We start from the raw sequence: 18,165 nt of genomic DNA on the forward strand, positions 1-18,165 counted from the left end.
GGTGCGGTGCGGTGCAGTTCCAGCAAGTTGGTGGTAAGGTTGTGGTAGTGGTGGTGGTAGTAATCGGCGGGATGATGGCCTGGGCTTAGACTTTTAGGACTTGGTGCTACGGCTGCCGGGCTGGGGCTGGGGTGTCGAGGTCGGGTCTGGGGAGTGAAAGAGGGGAGGGGAGGGCGTGTTCGAGACGGAACAGAACCCAGGTAGGTCTGAGGAGGGAGTCAGTCAGTCAGTCAACAAATCTGTCTAGTCAGGACTTGGGGGGAGAATGGGGAGGGGGAGGGGGGACTGTAGGACTTGGGGACTGGGACTGGGGACTGAAGGACTGAAGGACTCAGCTGTTGCGACGGTTCGGGGGTTTGGGGCTTGACGCTTGACGCTTGAGACAGGACGAGGGCTGGAAGGTGGGAAGGGTAGGGGGGCAAAGGTGGGAAGGGGTGAGAAAATAGAACTGCGCTGCTGGGTGAGTGCGAAGTGGAATTGGGGGGTGTGGAGGGGGTGGAGTGCGAAAGCGTGGAGCGTGGGCCAGTCACTGGTGTCAAGGTGAGGTAGTATGTGGCCGTAGGCGCTTCAAACGAAATCCGCCGTTCCTGGGACGATGCGGTGCGGACAAGGAGCAGTGCAATAACTGAAGAGCATAGCGGTTGTCCGTTGCAGCGCAGTAAAAAGAAACAGGTGCCGCAGAAAAGACCACCACAGCCAACCGCGACGAGCGCGTCAAGAAAGGGATCGGGGAGGGATACGAAGGCGGGCGGGCCGGCGACTGTACTGTGAGAGGAGCGGCTGGGATGGCGACCGGCCGACTGGGGTGGGTATGGTTTTCCTCTCTCTCTTTTTCGGCTCTTCTTTATTTGTTCAGGTGAAGTGGAGTGACGATTGTGAGGAGGGTAGAGGCACCGGGAGGGGACGACGTGGTATTGGGAGCAGTCGCAACAAAATGGAGATGTTTGATAGGTACCTTATCCGTATCTTGGTGAGCTGACCGTCGTAACAGCAGAGTCTTTGGATCCAGACGCCGGTATTAGTCGTGATTATGCGTGTTTGGTTGAGATATCGCCGAGAAAAGAGGAGGACGGTGTTAAGAGCAGGAGGACTACGAGGACGGGCGGGAAGATGGAGGATAAGGTCGTGGAGAGGCAAGCAGTCAAGCAGGCGCTGGGTTATGCAGAGGAGGGCGACGAGAACGAGGGATGAACGGCGGTACCGCACGAGAGCCTGCTGAACGCTCGGAGACCGGAATACTGAAAGACTGGAGACCGGGGGGCTGGAGTAAGAGTGCGAGAGTGTGAAGGGGGGGGGGGGGGGACTGGAGCTTCTGGCTGTTCCCGCAGGCCGTACGACACTGACACACTGGATGGCCCAGGTCTAGACGGGATATCGGATCAGTCAGAGACGAGTTTGCTTTGTCTTGGAGCCGTGCTTGTCGTTTCTGCCTTCCTACCTATCTCGGGTCCTTCCCTCCCTCTTCCGTTTTTCTGCCTCACATTTGTTGCTTACCATTCCCCGGTCCCCCAGCTTGTTTGCGTGTTCGTGTTTTACCGGAGCTATCGCATTGCTGTCGTTTTCGAGGGGTGCTGACGGGATGGGGATGGTGAGAGCTGCCCTGTGCCCGCTCTGTGCTGTCCGAGGCAAGTATCTTTGCACGTTATTCCGGCACGGAGTGACTTTGCAGGATCCAGGATCACAAAATGGCCTCGGTGGCTGATGCATCGCGCCAGCAGCTGACGGCACTAAAACGAAGCCTGCGGGTGCGCTAGGTGGAGTCACCCAATACGCCCCCGGCTCGCCCTCTACCCTCTGGGCAGTGTAAGGCTGAGGGCACACCCAATCCCGCCTCTCGATTGGGCTGCACTGGATTAAACTGGCCTGCAGGGCGAAAAGGGCAGTGCGGCGCGGTGGGGAAAATGCTGCTGCTACCGCTGCTTTCTGTTTCTCTGCTCTCGGTGTCTGAAACCGAGGTATGTGTGCATGTATGCGTGTATGTGTATGTGTGTATGTGTATGTGTGTATGTGTATGTGTGTATGTGTATGTGTGTATGTGTATGTGTGTGTGGGAGACTGAGAGTCTATGTGTGTATCACCCAAGTATCCCCCACTCAGCCGATGTACGAGTCACTGTCGTTCGTTGCCAGGCATGGAAGGCGCCAACTTTCTGTGCATGTCAAGACACATTATGACTGTCGGATCGTCGTCTCTTGTGCGGTCAGATCAGATCACCGAAGGGTTTCGTCCCGTCTCTCATCGCCGTTGTCATTGTCGGGGATCTGGGACAAGGGGAGGGGCACTCGCGCTGGCAGCTCCCTAAACGAGGCATCGCGAGACTGGCCTTTGGCCGTTGCCCGTATCAGAGGACGGCAGACATTGGACGACGTCCATGGGGAACGGGGTAGTTTTTTAGAGTTTTTTTTGTGGTTTGTTTTTTGGTCTGCCAATGTCCACATTGAACACTCAGTCACCCAGACAATGCGAGCGGCCCGAGGACGGCAGACGGAAAGCTGAGGCCGGACCTTAGAGCTAGAGCTGGGTGTCTCAACCCCGGATGCTCTTCAAACAAGAGATGCAAGCATCCAGTGAGACGGGCTCAATGGGAAGCCTCGCCAGCCCCCGCCAGCCCGTTCCGATTACAGCCAAGAGAAGCATCCCCAAAATCTTGATGCCTACGAGGAATACTTAACCTTGCCGTTCCCGTCAGAGGTTCCTGACGGCGGCTGACATGTCGCAAAGAAGCCGCCCAAGGGCCGTGGGAGATGCCAGTAGCATGGTGACCTTCTCTCCAGTCTCGCGGAGAACCGGGACGGGCCTCCGGGTGCCTGTATCGGGTCCCCTTAAGGCAGGGCTATATTGGACTTCATCGTTGGCTTGCGAAGTTGGGTTACTGCAAGGAAGGACCCTGGCATCTCGTCAACCCTCTCGATGCATCCGTCAGTACGGCTTCGGTCCTTGACCGTGATCCAGAGAACTCTATGTAAGGCCCCAGGCAAGCCATGACTGCAAGCCATTGGCTGTCTTGGGCACGGCTGGCTAAGGGAGTCGGTTGTGCGCGTCATGAGGCACAGCGTTCACCGCAGAAGAAACATGCCCCGCCCTTTGGCGTCCTACCATGATGTTTTCACGAAATCATTAGCACCCAGGCAACCAAGGTTCCTGTCGTCCATGTTTCGTCGTTGCCAACGAACCGGTTTTGAGTTCTCTTCTAGCTTGCCGGGATGCGGCATCTGGCCCAGCATAACCTACCTGGGCCGGGGTGGATCACCATTGACTCAAAACGGAGGGGCAGAGAGACGGCCCGTGAAAAGAGTCTTACAGGCCGGAGAGCGGGATGCAGGACTTTTTGCGTAGGACTTTTCCCCCCAGTCTACGAATACCTACCTGGACGGTACATGGGTGCCGAGAAGGATTCCACATGCAGTTCGCTCGCCACGAAGGACTTTCTCTTGGCCAGGACTTCCAGCCCTTTCGATGTCAGAGCACTTTTTCTCCCTCGCTCGGGTTTTCGTGCCCACGTCCTTCCTTTCTTTGGGAGAACCGTTGACTATCGAATCGGCCTTGCAGTTGCATGTTGCCTGCTACTTGGTTGCAAGAAAATCGTGCAACAATCTACTCTTGTCCTTGAGTCGCCAAGCCGGTCCGGTCCCTTTGTCCTAGAAAACGGAACAAAAAAGGCAGTAGGGGGGGGGGCGATGTACCTGTACCTTGTTTTTTTTTTGTGCTTACCCCGCCAGATTAGGTTGGGCCTGTCCTGCCTGCTGCTTCCACCCTTTGCGCAGCAGCGCCGTGTCAGGAAGTTCCAGGGCTCGCTCCTCCCCTCCTCGAGGTTCCTTCCATTTGATGTTCTCCTGGCTGAAGAAGACAAGATGGAAGCCAAGAAGCAACCTAATTACTCCCCCGTTGGCTTCATAGCCCAATGTAAGCCAACGAACTTCAGCCTGACTGTTTGCGTCGTCATTTCCCGAGTGCCGGGATGCTGAAACCGACGCTGACTGTGACATGGCAGATTGTCTTCCCACCTCCATCCACAGCGAATCCATCGTCGAGCAAAACGTCCGCCAACGGCAAGGGCAGTGCGCGAGTCCGAACGTTCCACACAATGCTGATGGGCGCATCCAGCAAAGGTGGGGGGTGCGAAGGATCAGTCCTGTCATCCACCATTTCCTATTCACACTTCGTGTTGCCGTCCGCCTTTCGGACCCCTTCAGCACTTCACATTCACTCTCTCGGACTCGAGGCCCATGCGCAGGTTCCGGAAATGGCGACCGGGTGCTGAACCACCAGAAATGCCACACTTCCCCAGATGCCGCCTCGCCCAAGGTAGCTAGAGAGAGAGCCTTGCCGGCGTCAGTCGCGACGGCAACCCGCTGGGCCGGACGAACGCCCTAGGCGGCACCTCCAAGCACATCCTCGTACCAAGTTCGTGAGCTAGGGATTCCAATGCTCGACCGCTGAGAGGATTCTCGGTACGAACCTCAAGGGGCGGTACAAGCCCGTCCCACAATGGGGGCAGCCAGGGCGCCGTGAGGCGTAGCACAGTAGGTAGCCATGCTGAGCCCCAGACTCGTCTGATAGGCCCGACAAGGTGCACCCTTACTGTCTCCGTCCTCTGATCGGCGTCCATAAGCTCAGCCGCACAGCTTTTCTCGGTTTGGCAACTTTCTCAGATCCTCCAATTCGTCACTTCGAGCGCTCCAAGAGACTCAATCGTACGAAACTTCGTAATGCGAGGCATCCCTCCCATGAAAGGACGAACAGCCTTCCGATGCCTTGTTGTCCTGCCGACATGTCCAGCAATTACCAGGAGACACGGCAAGTTGCCGGTGTCTTCCTACTCGCCATCGAGTGCTGGCGGGCTCGAGCACGAAAACCGCTGCCAGCGCCCACAATTGATGTTGGCCGGGGCACATTGAGCCTGGCTCAAACCTCTGTTCTCTCTCTTTCTCGCCCTAAATGGTGTTGCAAGGGTCCCATGCAGCGTCGGCTGCGCCGACGCTTTCGCGCCATGGCCTCGGGATCGCGCATCCACGTATCCCAAGCCCTCATTGAGCACTGCCCCAAAGCTCTGGTGTGCTGTTGGTTGTATGGGTCCATTCCCGCGGAGCAGCTCTGAAGCTCCGGATTGGCTCCGGCGAGGCCCGAAGGGTTCCATCAGGGACATGGATGTTCTCTATACTGGACGGAGCACCGGCAGCGTGGACAGGATCCGTTCTCTCCGTCGCCGTGACGTTACGAGCCGGTAAGGCTTTCACGTGGCTGGCGGGGACCCTTCGGCATCCCGGCCGGCGTTGCCGGCTGTCAAGTACCCGGCACGACCAACCATCCCTCCGCAACTGTGAGTCCCGGAGACTATAACTTCAGTCGTCAAGGACCTGGCCTCCAGTGAGATACGGATGTTCACGGTCAAGCTGGTATTGATGAGAGGCGCACAAGGTAGTAATAGCAGTAGATCTGTTTGGATACGACGGGTGATAACAATGATGGAGTCTCGTACCATTTCCTCCTCTTTCCCCATCCGCTCCTCTCGATCAGGTATACTCACACACAGCCTCACGGCGTAACCAAGTTGCCCCGCATGGCAACGGCCCAGCTGCACGTGAGTGAGTGAAGGCATTTGAGGGAGGATTCAGGCCCAATGTCGCGAGGGAGCGTCTGGGACCAGCCTATCATCTCCCAGAGGGAGTCTTCCTAGTTCGTATGGAATGCCGTCGCAACCATCATAACCCGGGCTTGTTGAGGGTGCTAGTGCCCCCCCCGCTACCGTCATTTTGCTTCCTTATCCAAGATGACAGGCGGAATAGAACCCCCAAGCTAAATTTTAGAGCAGCCCCAATTGGTGACCGTCGCCATCTGCTTCGCGCCCGTCAGTTGGATCAATCGGCACGGTATTTGGGTTAAACTCGGGATATCAGAGCAGTCAAACTCTACCCCGTTGACAAGGACGAGTCAGGTACAAATTTGGGGGTCGTGATCCAGACCCAATAGCACGGCTAGCTACTGAACCAGCATGACGTCCCAAGTTGCGAACCTTCCCTCTTGCCATCCGTTTCCGGACACCCTGGATGGCCATCACTACCCACCCGTCTCAGCTGCTTGACTGAGGCTGGCAGGAGCGACGGATGACAAACTGCAGCTCCGTCCATTCTCTCATGATGGCTAGTGTTTCTTTCGAAGTTTCTCTCTTCTCCCTCTGCCACTACGACTCCCTCGACATTCCTTCAGCAGATGCCAAGCCAGGGCGGTATTGACCCCAGGGCACCTGAGACACGTTGAATGTCAGGATATCCCAAGATACGCAACGCCTGCTGATACTTGGCTTGTGGAATGCTGGCCCTGTCGCGTCAACAGCTTTATTAAATCAATCGGACGTCCCGAACCACAGCGACTTACTCTTCATCTTTTTGCACCCATACGAAAGACCCTTTTCCGACAACATGTCTTTCTACCAGGTGAATTTGGCCGCTTTCGTGGCGGGCAATGGATACCTGCTCTACCAACAGTACAAGCGCCAAGAGCAAGAAGCCATCGAAGAGTTGAAGCAGGAGGCGGCCAGTACTGAAGATGGCGCTGAAGCCGGAGACGTTGAGCAACACCAGCTGCTCTCGGAGCCCGCCGTATCACAGGCCGCTGTCCGACAGTTCCAGCTCGACTTCTTCCCCGTCTACGCTCTGGCAGTAGCAGCGGACTGGTTGCAGGTAACAGAAGCGTAACGGGCTCACTGCTTCCGGGCTGACAATGAGGCAGGGCCCGCACATCTATGCCATTTACAAGTATGAGAAGAACATCCCCGAAAAGGTCGTCGCTGCCCTATACGCTGCGGGTTTCGTCTCCGGCGCAATCTCGGCCTCCTTCGCCGGTGAACTCGCTGATCGATACGGCCGTCGTCTTGCCTGTATCACATACTGCGTGACCTACATTCTCACCTGCCTGACGATGCTCACCGATGACCTCTTCATTCTGTTCCTCGGCCGATTCTGCGGCGGCATCTCGACGACCCTTCTCTACAGCGTGTTCGAGGCATGGCTGATCACGGAATACAACCAGCGTGGTCTGTCGCGGACGAGACTCAAGTTGGGCGCCGTCTTCGGTAACATGACCACCATTAGCTCCATTGTCGCGATTCTCTCTGGCGTCGTCGGTGACATCTTGGTTAACACGCTGGGCGGTCGTGTCTGGCCTTTCATGGCAAGCGTGGCATGCTCCGCAATTGCCATGTGGCTGATCTTGGGAAAATGGAAGGAGAACTACGGAACCAAGCAAGCCGGCCCGGCGACGTCGTCCCTTGCAGATGTTAAGAGCGGAATCCAGATGATCATGGGAGACAAGCGCGTCCTGTCCTTGGGTCTGACGTCGACCTTTTTCGAGGGGGCCATGTACCTCTTTGTGTTTTTCTGGTCTGCGGCGCTCAAGAGCGCAAGAACGAAGTCCGGCTCGGATGAGGAGTTGCCCTTTGGACTGATCTTCTCGAGCTTCATGTGTGCTATGATGGGCGGCTCCGCATTCTTCTCACTCTATACCAAGACTCACACCAAGGAGACGACCTCAATCATCCTGATGCTCGTGGTGCTCGTCGTGAGCTGCTGCCTCTCGGCGGCTGTCCTGGTCGACAGCGAGAAGTTGCTATTCTGGGTACTGTGTATGGTGGAGGCCAGCATCGGTGCCTACTTTCCCAGCATGTCGTTCCTGAAGAGCCAGGTTGTCGAGGACGGCGTACGAGGGCGTGTGTACAGCCTGTTGAGGCTTCCACTCAATGTGTTCGTTGTCGTGGCCCATAGCCTGGATGAAGAGGGTAAGTCTTTTGCGCAGAGCCAATAAGGACGACGACGAGCTGACATGAGAACAGGCGACGGTCACCGGAACAGCGTCTTCGTCACTTGTGCTGTGTTACTGATGTTGTCCTACTTCATTGTCAAGAAAAACTTTGATCCAAAGGTTTAAGTATTGGACCGGTATCGAACAACACCACGGACCTAACCCTGCTTTTCTTCTGGGCCAAAGAACCGGCAGCGTGGAGTGATCACATTGCAAGGGAAAAATGTGCTTTTTGGAGCATGTTTGCCACATGTACGTTTACCACGGCATGAGGAATCGAGAAGCATAGGGCATGTATGACCGGAACAACGGCCGAGCATCATAGATAGACTGGAAAATTCTGGAATCTGTCACAAGGAAGCAATCTGTCCTATTCGGTTCGTATGCGAGGCTCCCCCAGCTGGAGGAAATAGTGAGGACCGGGGGATTTGTGAATGCCGCCAACCAAAAGCTGGGGAGGGCCGTCGTGGGCAAAGAGACTCGGGGTTGGGGGCAGGGGCCCGTTCATGTTGGGGGCTCCGTTTCATCGGCTCCCAGCTTTCTTTCCCTATAGGAAATGGTGCACCTGCTTGTTGAGTATTTTAGTGCGACAAACATCGCGTCCTCCTTTCCTGGAAATGTTCCTCGAATTTCTTCACACCGTTTGCATGCCATTGTCGTTGTCGTCGTTGTCTTCACGCTGCTGTCAGACAGCCGAGGAACACCGATCCCGCTCGTGGCGGCAGCCCCCTTCGCAGTGATTGGAGATACTCCAACGATCCAGATTCCAGACCCCGGGCCTTGCAGTTCACACCGCACAGTTAGGCGGACCCTGCAACGCTTCGATAACAATCCGAGTGGTCGACTCAAAACCCAGCCCGGTGCATCCTCCACTCCCAGGAGCCTTTCTCATGCAAGAGAGGCACTCAAGAACCCCCTCAGCGGATGGGAGACGGCGTTCGGTAGACCGTAGGAACAAGTTGCGCGCCAGCCTCCCCTTTGTCGTCTTGCGAATGAATTAATTGTCCCCTTGTCCTTTGCACCTCCTCGTTCCTCTCAACCCAACAACGCAAGCACCCCCCTCTTTGTGGATTGGTCGTCCTATCGCCCAAAGAGCTGGTTTACGTCAATCACCACCGGACTTCGTTCAACAGCATCGCCGGCGAATCAGAGAATAACGGTCTCATCGACTAGACCAACCGCACCACCATCATCGCCGAAACACACCCAAATTACCAAGCCGAAAACCAGGAAACTGGACCTTGAGACAAGGAGGGCAATTGCGTTGCCGACCAAGATTCTGCACCTTGACGTGCCCGCCCACGAGGTGAAGTAGACTAGACCGGCGCTGCACCTTACACTGCAAAGGAAACCCTCGTCACTTCACATTCACACTACGCCCGCCTGCCAACCTCCTCAAACAGGAGGGACTGGTCTGTAAAGCCACTTGTGAGCGGTCGCATGACATTCGACAGCAGACGCTAGTTGGGGAGCAGATGCGACAAAGGGGACTGGTACCGAGCGACGTTGACGCTTGAAATCGAGTAGAGGCGCAGCCGCAAGTCGGGGAGCCCAATTTATTAATACCAAGACAAGCCACCAACCGTCGTCCGACTCGACCGGGACAACGACCACTTGGACACTGGAAATCCCCCGACCGACCTAGATTCGAGACCCAAGACCCGAGACCCGGCGCCAGACTCGGAGGACCTTGAGTCTGAGGTGATCGGCGCACGACCATCACGAGCGATCGAACGGCACTGCAGACGTTGGTGATCCCTCATTCGACTTTCTCCGTACATTTCTCCATCCCGTAAACCCATAATCGTACTTGATCTTATTTCCCGCTAGACCCCGCCGTCGGGCGCTCAACCCACGAATCCACGAAAAAAACTCCACGAAAAGCGCACACGAGGACATCAGAATTTGGCGCAACACCCTTGCAGGGCCGTCTTCCCATTTAGGACCTGGAACCCAGCTGCGCACCCGGGATCCCCATTCATGACCTCATTGGGGGAACAGGCCTGGGTCCTCTTCGTCTATCCGCAGCGTCACACCCGGGAAACTAATTACAGACGGGCCGTTTAAACGTGTCCTGGCTCCTCCAAAGGGCCGAGAGGGAGAAATTCAGCGGCAGAACCACCGTCGCCGCCACTGTCCCACGCCCAGCGCAATCGCCGCACAGGCGCACGCTGCTACGCTGCACTGCACCTCGTAGGCCGCACACAGGGAGACATTTGTCGCTCTTCGCGCAAGGAGAGCCCGTTCTGGACCTTTGGACCTCTCGTCGAAAAAGGAAAAAAAAAAAAAAAGACTCATCTGGCCGTCGTTCCGATCAGGAGTACGGACAAAATCTTCAGGAGAACGCGGGAGATTTCGCAGTGAGGTGCAGCAACGCGCCCGCAGCGAGAACTCTTGCATCCTGAACATAGCAATACCGGCACATTGTCGGCCTACGTCCGGAGGCGAGGCGCCGATTGGCGCGTGGGCGGTGTTGATACTGTTCCTCGAGACCTCGATGGGCGACAGGGCCAACGGTACGATGGGAAGCGACACGTCGACGGCCAGAAACAGCTTCGTCGGCCGCAGTGTGATGACAATGGCCCGGACACTGCTGTAGGGGACATTGGATTTGACGATGATGACAACAGCGCATGCGACGATATGCTACTGACACTTAGCGGTAGCGACACCCCCAAACCCAGCAAGACCAAGACCACCAGCGGCAGCGGCAAAGGTGGCCGTCGACAATCCAAAGCCAAAGTCGGTGATTCGAGACACCGGAGAAGGAGGAGCAGCTTCCTGGTCTCCCATGGGGTCTCCTCGTTTTGGTACGGCCTTTGCTCGGTCGTGTTCCTAGTGCTCGTCCTAGTAAGTACCTCTGCAGCAGTGCAAATTCTCCTCTTTCCATTTCATCAGACAATATTGTTATTTCCACGTCGGTCCCCGTTCGTCACCCCGAATCCACCCTGCAAGCCAACAAGTCATTACCCCTTGTTTTATTTCCTCCAGCACTGTCGCACGCGCGAACTTTCCGCCTGGTTTCTCCCTTTGGTCAAAGCCTCCCCATTTGCCAAATTCCGGCAGGTTCGGTGGCCCGCCCGGGTGGGCGATGGTGGATGGGGACGGGAGCTTCTTCGGCGCAGAAGTGGGTCGCCGTGGGACGGGGGATAGTGTCTCCTGTCAGCGCCCCTGCGCATGCTGTCATGAGCCGCCAGGAGCGTCGAGTAGCGCGTGGTGCGGCCTGGAGGTTTCTCTTCTCCATTGAGCCAAATGGGGGGGGGGGGTTTACCCCTGGGGCAGCACGCGGACTATCACGGGGGCCCAGGTTTCTTGTCTTTGGGGACTTTGGTTGGGGAGCACAACATGGCAGACTCTGGCAGACTCTGGCGACAGTGGCAGGGGACAAGCATGCGACCAGCGAGACTTGGACAGGAAAACTGCAGGCCTGCAGGCGACAAGCTGCAGCAAACTCCTTGGGACTGGACCCAGGAGCCGGACAGAGACCAGTGGACTGAAGGGTGGGAGAAGGGAAAAAACCACCAAAAAACCAACGACTACAACAACCGAGACCACCTCAACAACGATTGAAGCGAGAGGCATCGATGATCGGGAATTCGCCGGAACCAATTGGAGACAACGGAGGGGCCGAAGTTCGACGCTCGGGCCAATGGCGGACGATGAAAAGCTGTTTCCAGCCCCCGAGCTTTTCCCAGCGGCCTAATTCCCTATTGCCTACTGCGCATACTTCCAAGGCCACGGTCGGGACGCTTGACCGGGCGCCGCTGCCGCCTAAGGCCATCATCATGTCTGTCAGTCAGTCAGCCGCCATTTGTTGTCAAGCCTAGCAAGGCATGACGACTGGAGGAGGTTCCAAAGCAAGAAGAAAGTCCCCATAGCCAAGGTTCCTCGCTGCATTGGAGACTAGACATTGGGCATTGGTCGGACGTTCCCCGCAGTCGCGCCCCCCAAAAGTCACAGGTGTCAGTCCTGGGTTCAAGGTTCCCAAGGCCACGCAGCAGCAGTTCGCCTCACATCGCGCATACCAGCGTCGTGGTGCTGCTCGCTGGCTGCATGCACCCGTCAATGGCCGTTCACCAAGCTGCGTCGTGCTGCAGAAGACCCGATTCTCGCCACGCAGCTTGTTGTTCCGTCCGGGCCGAACTCCAAGAAAGGACTGACTTGGACCATTATACGGTACCTTGGACCCGGGCGGTGTCTTTCATGGCCCATTAGCATTCGACATGCAGCCTGACCTGGAGGATCAACATCGTCCTCGGCGAAAGTTTGCCAATCCGTCAATCACCAGCTCCAGCAGGTCCCTTTTTCGCAGATGGTCTCACTCATGGTCTCGGTCCTGGTCCCTGTTCCCTTGCCCACGGCCTCGGCTGGGCTGTTCCCCCCCCCCTCCTCGGCGACGCCTGTCATGGTGGTCAATTGTCAAATGTCATGTCGTGGTCCCAAAATCCAGTCGGCGTCCCAGCTGGGAAAATTCGCGTGTGGCAGCACGAGGCCTGTCACCCCACCACCACCATCATTACCTCACTGCCTCTGGATTTGGATTCGAGGTACTCTGACGCCGGGCCCATGCCTGCCTGCCGCCCTGCTCCATGCTCCCTGCTCCATGGCTAGCTCCACGCGTGCTCCATGCTCCACGTTCTCGCTCCATGCCAGTTGACCCCATCCCCCGTCCATTCCACGGCGATTTCGTCACATACATCATCAGAGCTCCCCCAAAGTCTTTCTCAAGTCTCGCTCTGCCTGGACCTTGGACTCTCTGCTCCGTTGCTTGTCTTTTGGTTTCTTTTTCCTTGTTCAATACCACAATTTCTTCCCTCACTCCCCATAACCCTACTTGGTCTGCTCCAACCCAATCCATCCAACCAACCTTCTAGCCAATCCTCTTTCTCTCTCTCTCTCCCCGCCCTCCACCTCTCTCTCGCACACACTCACACATACAACGGGGATCCTCCTGCAGCTCTTGGACTAATTTGTCTCCTTCCTCAATCGCACAGCTCACACAGCTCCTCCTACGCGACGCCAAGCTCCTACCACCGCACTTCCAGCTGCAGCTTCGCACTTCCTTTTTCCCCTCCCACCACTTCTTCCACCCATCTCCTCCGTTCTTCTCTCCCTCCGCCCAAATCTTCCAGGAGCCCGTCTGCGAGAATCCAGCGCCCTTCCCTACCACGCCACCCATCTCGAGACCTCTCACAATGGCGCTCGAAGCAGAGACAAAACGCGTTGTCGACCAGTTCGAGCTCTCCGATGCCTACATCAACGGTGCAGTCAAGGAATTCCTCGACCAGATGCGTAAGTTGCTTGCCCCTCCTCGACGAACTATGCCACCACCACCGCCTGTGCTGCCATGCCTGTCTGTGCGCGAATAACTTCTGCGCTCATCTTCTCCCGTTAGACAGACAGACAGTGACGTGGGCAGTCTTTTTTTGTCACCCTAGGAAGAAAGAAATTGACTTTCGTGTTTGCTTGCAGACGATGGACTCCAAAAAGATGGAACCAGCATGAGCCAGATCCCGACCTACGTCACTGGCGTGCCCAATGGCACTGAAAAGGTAATTTTGCGCGGTAACGCAGCTTCGCATGGCTGCTCCCCAACAAAATGCGGCGGCATTCCTCGTACTGACGCTTGTCGCAGGGCCTGTACCTCGCCGTCGACCTCGGCGGAACCAACTTCCGCGTGTGCTCCGTCCAGCTCAACGGCGACACCACCTTCAACCTCACCTACAGCAAAGTTGCGATTCCCAAGGAGCTCATGGTCGCCAAGACCGCCGAGGAGCTCTTTTCCTTCCTCGCCAAGCAGATTGAACTCTTCCTGCGCGAGCACCACGCCCAGCACTTCGAGCAGCACGTGCGCCGCCGCCAGACCTATAGCGCCCCCGAGGGCTACCGCGACGAGCATGTCTTCCGTCTCGGCTTCACCTTCAGCTTCCCCGTCCAGCAGCTTGGCATCAACAAGGGCAACCTGATCCGGTGGACCAAGGGCTTCGATATCCCTGACGCTGTCGGCAAGGATGTCTGCGCTCTGCTGCAGACCGAGATTGACAAGCTGCATCTCCCCGTCCGAGTCGCCGCTCTTGTCAACGACACTGTCGGAACTCTCATGGCGAGGTCCTACACCTCCACCGGCAAGTCGGGCTCCATCCTCGGCGCCATCTTCGGCACCGGCACCAACGGTGCTTACCTCGAGAAGCTGTCCAACATCCAGAAGCCCATCGTCGGCGATTACGAGGCGTCAACAGGCGAGATGGTGGTTAACACCGAGTGGGGCTCTTTTGACAACCAGCTTAACGTGCTGCCCAACACTCCTTGGGATATCGCCCTTGACAAGGCTAGCGTCAACCCCGGCATCCAGATGTTTGAGAAGCGCGTCTCTGGCATGTTCCTCGGCGAGATCGTCCGTCTGACCATCCTCGACATGCTCAAGGACGAGAAGCTGTCCCTATTCAAGGACCAGAATTCTAGCTTCAACGACTGGAAGTCAACGACCGATATCAGCCCCCAGTCCAGCATGTTCCAACAGTGGGGTCTCGACAGCGCCATCATGTCTGTCGCTGCCGCTGACAACACCCCCGAGCTGTCGACCCTGAGACAGGAGCTGGAGACTATCCTGCACGTCTACACTCCTTCGCTTGAGGACGCCCAGGCTTTCAAGGCCGTCGCAGGTGCTGTCGGCCGCCGCGCTGCTCGCCTATCGGCGGTTGCCATTGGCGCCATTGTCCTCCAGTCTGGCAAGCTTGACGACCCTGAGGAGGAGGTCATCGACATTGGTGTAGACGGCAGCTTGGTCGAGCACTATCCCTTCTTCCGCGACATGATCTACGAGGCCCTGCGCGCAATCGACGGCATCGGAGCCAAGGGAGCCGAGAAGATCCGCATCGGCATTGCAAAGGACGGCAGCGGAGTCGGCGCCGCGCTCATCGCCCTTGTGGCAGCTGGCATGGAGAAGGAGGGCGACGTCTTGACCGAGTTCAGACAAAACGTCAAGAAAGAGCTGGACTCTATTCCTTTACCTCGTAAGTTGCTACTCACCGATGCTACCGAGAAGAGGCGCCACGTCGACTGTGACGATATTCCTGCCGTTGTGCATTGCGAGACCGCTGGCTAACCACGCTTTCTGCGTTTTCTTTTTATAGGCGAAGAACTGTCGACGACCAACACTGCTTTGATAATCGGTGGCCTTGTGGGTGTTGCAGCCATTGCGGCCGTATGGTGGTCGCGTTACAACCGTCAATCATGATCGATGTGGCATGGAAATAAAGGGGATACGACAAAGGGGGTTGGGGAAACGATATGAACGAGACTCATTCGAGATGAAATGAGGGAAGTGGGCGAAAACGCATTTCGGGGAACGACCAAAGGGAAAGAGCCGCTGCAGCAGCCCGCACGCGACTCTCTCACCCTCTGCAATCCCCTCTTCCATTTGGTCATTTTTTCAGCATTGGGACATTCTGTGGTCGAACTTTTTTTTCTTTTCTTCGTCTCATGATTCCACAAAGGGGCAAAAACGGAGTTGGGCTATTGAGCTTGAGCTGAGCAAATGCTTCTTGTTTGTTCAAAGCTGTATAACTGTATGAGTCTTTTTTCTTTCCTTCATCTAAAGTAAAGTCAATGTCTATATTAAGGGTGGCCTGTCGCGGCCACCCCTCTTTTTTGGGCATCCTTCTTGTCCCATCTTTATCATGCTACATCTGTGCTTCCCAAGGATGTGATGGTCCGGGGTTTATGGTTCTCAAAGCGTGGTGTTTCAACCAAGAGCAACGGCACCAAATGGACCTGGTGGCTCATCTGTGGTCTAAACGGAACTGCGACTCACTGATGGACCCAAGAGAGCATTGGTTGGCAGTGACTGATAACAGTGCCTTTCCAAGGCTGTTCGACCCTCGAGCCCGTCTGGCCAGTCGTTTGCTGAGCGTTTTATTGCGTCTGTCGGGCCGCTTCCTGACCTCTAGCCCTGGAACGCCGCGGCGGGGTACGATCTGTCCCTCTTCTTCCTCGCCGTGGAGTTGCTCCTCGAGCTCGCTCCCGAGCCGCCGTTGCTCCGGGGAGGAGCAAGCAAGCCCGACGCCATATCTTCGGGCAGGTCGTTCCACTCTGTCGCGGCGCGGCGATTCTGGAAGGACTGACCGGAGGGGGTTCTCGCGGGTGATTCGCCAGGGGCCAGGGGAGGACCGCTGCTCATGGGAGGGAGGTTCGCAATCGCGGCGGTGGGACCGGGGACAGGCGCAGATGGCTTCTCAGAATGCTGCCCCCCGCTGCCGATTGACAGCGGGCCGACAGCGCGGCGGACGATCCAGGCCGAGTCTGGACGCAGCTTGATGTAGTATCCTTGCAGCGGCTCTCCGTAGCGCTCAAAGCCCCGGGCGGCGTACCAGTGCATGCCCTCTTCATTGTCCGTCCAGACGTGGGCGTAGATGTGACGGAGGTTGATCTCGGGGGACGACGCTGCGGCGGCGGCGACCAGATGGTCGATGGTGGCAGTCGCGAGGCCGTAGGAGCGGTAGGGGGAGAGAAGGGCAAGGGATTGGATATAGAGGGCGTGTTCGGGGCGAGCGCCTGGCGAGGCGGGCGGAAAGGGAGAGGATTCGATGCAGGATACGACGCCGCCCACGACCTGCTCTGCGCCCGGAGAGGACGGGTCGGACCAGGTTATCACGCGGGCGAAGGGGCCTGTGAGGGCAGCGGCATAGAAAGTCTCGGGGTAGGCGACGGGCAGGAGGAGTGAGTTGATGCGACGGAGGGGTTGCAGGTCGTGGTCGTCCACGGGGCGGATTGCGGCATTTGGATGAATGGGCACTGATGCCGCTGCGGATGGTGCCGTCGTCACGGGTGGTGATGTTGTGGTTGTTGGCGGGGGAGGTGTTGTCGGTGTTGAGGCGGGGGGTTTGGCCGCGGGGGGAGGAGGGGCAGTGGGAGCTTCCGTCGACGAAGGTGCGGGCGCGTACTTTGATGACGACGGCGGGGGCGCGTAGGTGGGTTGTTGACGAGGTTGAAAGAAGGACTTTATGGACGACTGCGTCGGCTTCATTGTCGTGGTCTGAGGAAGTGACATGCTGGTCCTTGTGGCTTTGGGGGTGTTGCGCGTTGTTGGAAGCCGAGTCGAGGACGACGAGTATGGATGTGTGCAAAGAGCGTGAGGAATTGAGGGGTGGACGGATAGCTTGGATGGGAGTCCACGAGAGATAATTACAGGATGTCAGAGGCGCATATTCTCACGCGTGCGGCGGCAAGGTCTGGTTCGAGGACATGTGATGCCGTGTGTCAGTCCGGGGACGGCGAAAGGAAGGACGAAGAGAGGCAAAAAAATATAAAACGGAAAAAAAAACAAGAGAGGTTTCGGACAGAATGTCTCTGAATGGTTGCGATTTTTTCTTTGGCTGCAGGCGACGGACTGGGAAGTGAGGTTGGGTGCAATGCACGTCGTGACTCGGTTGGGGGAAGGACTCCCGGTTGGTTGGATGGTCGGTGCTTCCCCCCCTTGGTGTCCAGGGACAAAGGTGAGAGAGACACTTTCCTCAGCAAACTGGAGCGAACGCTCTGAAGCGAGCGGGTGCAATGCAGGACACGCAGGGCAGATGCGGTCAAAATGCGGTATTGAGGCTCCGGCGGGAAGGCGGCCCCACCGGGTCGTCCCAGAATACTGACCACTTGTGACGGCTACTGAGGTGAGCAAGCAAATGCAAGGCGAATCGTGTCAGATTTGACGCCAGTGAGCCTAGGTCCCTAATTCGGAAGGACTGGGTCGGGAAATTCATGGATGGCTCGGATGGGTTGATCCAGGCCCGTTGCTGTTTGCCAGTACCAAAAACAAGGGGTTATGGCGATGGGGTTTTTAGTGCTATTTGCTGAAAGTGGACTTCCGCTCTGTCAATGAGCCAGCCAGCAGAAATGTGTCCACCGATGACTGACTGACTGACTTCCGTTCAAGCAGCCAGCAGCACCTGCAGGAAGATCCCAATGGCGCACTTGCAGCCGATGCGATTACGTGCTGGGCGGTCAAACCCGAAGGCGAACCTGCTCCCAGGTGCTGTTCTGCCGGCTGGGGTGGCATCGCGGCCACGGAGTCCGAGTCCCCTAAAATGGCTTTAAAGGGGGGAACTAACTCAGGCACATGCATGCGCTGATGGGGACACTGTATCCGCTCAGTGGTTGATGGTATGGAACGATGGTATGCGTACCCTTACGACGAATTCAACGGCCTGGGCATGTCTTCTGTTCTGCACAAGCTGGATGCAAATCTGCCGATACTGCCAGTGATCAAGTATCCTCTCCTGATGTTGCGGTTTCGCTGTATTGTCCAACGCAACTGCAGCGGCTTCCAATTGGACACACCTGAGGGATTTGAGCCCGCGTCGTTTGGCAACTCGTCCG

At 57.0% G+C, this 18,165-nt stretch overlaps 6 protein-coding genes across 6 annotated transcripts; 5 read left to right on the forward strand and 1 right to left on the reverse strand.

The window, feature by feature from the left end:
• Positions 1–934: 934 nt before the first annotated feature.
• Positions 935–1,191, forward strand: ColSpa_02869 (uncharacterized protein; the record flags this gene model as incomplete). The annotated part of the gene is made up of 2 exons (XM_049269081.1): positions 935–951; positions 1,023–1,191. The coding sequence occupies 2 exons, from the start codon at positions 935–937 to the stop codon at positions 1,189–1,191; spliced, it is 186 nt and encodes a 61-aa protein (XP_049125038.1).
• Positions 1,192–6,419: 5,228 nt separating this feature from the next.
• On the forward strand, positions 6,420–6,695 carry ColSpa_02870 (uncharacterized protein; the record flags this gene model as incomplete). Its single annotated transcript, XM_049269082.1, has 1 exon — positions 6,420–6,695. The coding sequence occupies one exon, from the start codon at positions 6,420–6,422 to the stop codon at positions 6,693–6,695; it is 276 nt and encodes a 91-aa protein (XP_049125039.1).
• Positions 6,696–6,720: 25 nt separating this feature from the next.
• Positions 6,721–7,923, forward strand: ColSpa_02871 (molybdate-anion transporter; the record flags this gene model as incomplete). The annotated part of the gene is made up of 2 exons (XM_049269083.1): positions 6,721–7,774; positions 7,829–7,923. The coding sequence occupies 2 exons, from the start codon at positions 6,721–6,723 to the stop codon at positions 7,921–7,923; spliced, it is 1,149 nt and encodes a 382-aa protein (XP_049125040.1).
• A 3,219-nt stretch (positions 7,924–11,142) lies between these two features.
• On the forward strand, positions 11,143–11,367 carry ColSpa_02872 (uncharacterized protein; the record flags this gene model as incomplete). The annotated part of the gene is made up of 1 exon (XM_049269084.1): positions 11,143–11,367. One exon carries the CDS (start codon positions 11,143–11,145, stop codon positions 11,365–11,367), a length of 225 nt encoding a protein of 74 aa, XP_049125041.1.
• Positions 11,368–12,992: 1,625 nt separating this feature from the next.
• Positions 12,993–14,902, forward strand: ColSpa_02873 (glucokinase; the record flags this gene model as incomplete). Its single annotated transcript, XM_049269085.1, has 3 exons — positions 12,993–13,089; positions 13,270–13,349; positions 13,433–14,902. 3 exons carry the CDS (start codon positions 12,993–12,995, stop codon positions 14,900–14,902), a joined length of 1,647 nt encoding a protein of 548 aa, XP_049125042.1.
• An 840-nt stretch (positions 14,903–15,742) lies between these two features.
• On the reverse strand, positions 15,743–16,822 carry ColSpa_02874 (N-alpha-acetyltransferase 50; the record flags this gene model as incomplete). The annotated part of the gene is made up of 1 exon (XM_049269086.1): positions 15,743–16,822. One exon carries the CDS (start codon positions 16,820–16,822, stop codon positions 15,743–15,745), a length of 1,080 nt encoding a protein of 359 aa, XP_049125043.1.
• Between the last annotated feature and the right edge of the window lie 1,343 nt (positions 16,823–18,165).

The sequence above is a fragment of the Colletotrichum spaethianum genome, assembly GCF_022836535.1.
Source record: "Colletotrichum spaethianum MAFF 239500 DNA, contig05, whole genome shotgun sequence".
NCBI classification, from domain to species: Eukaryota; Fungi; Ascomycota; class Sordariomycetes; order Glomerellales; family Glomerellaceae; genus Colletotrichum; species Colletotrichum spaethianum.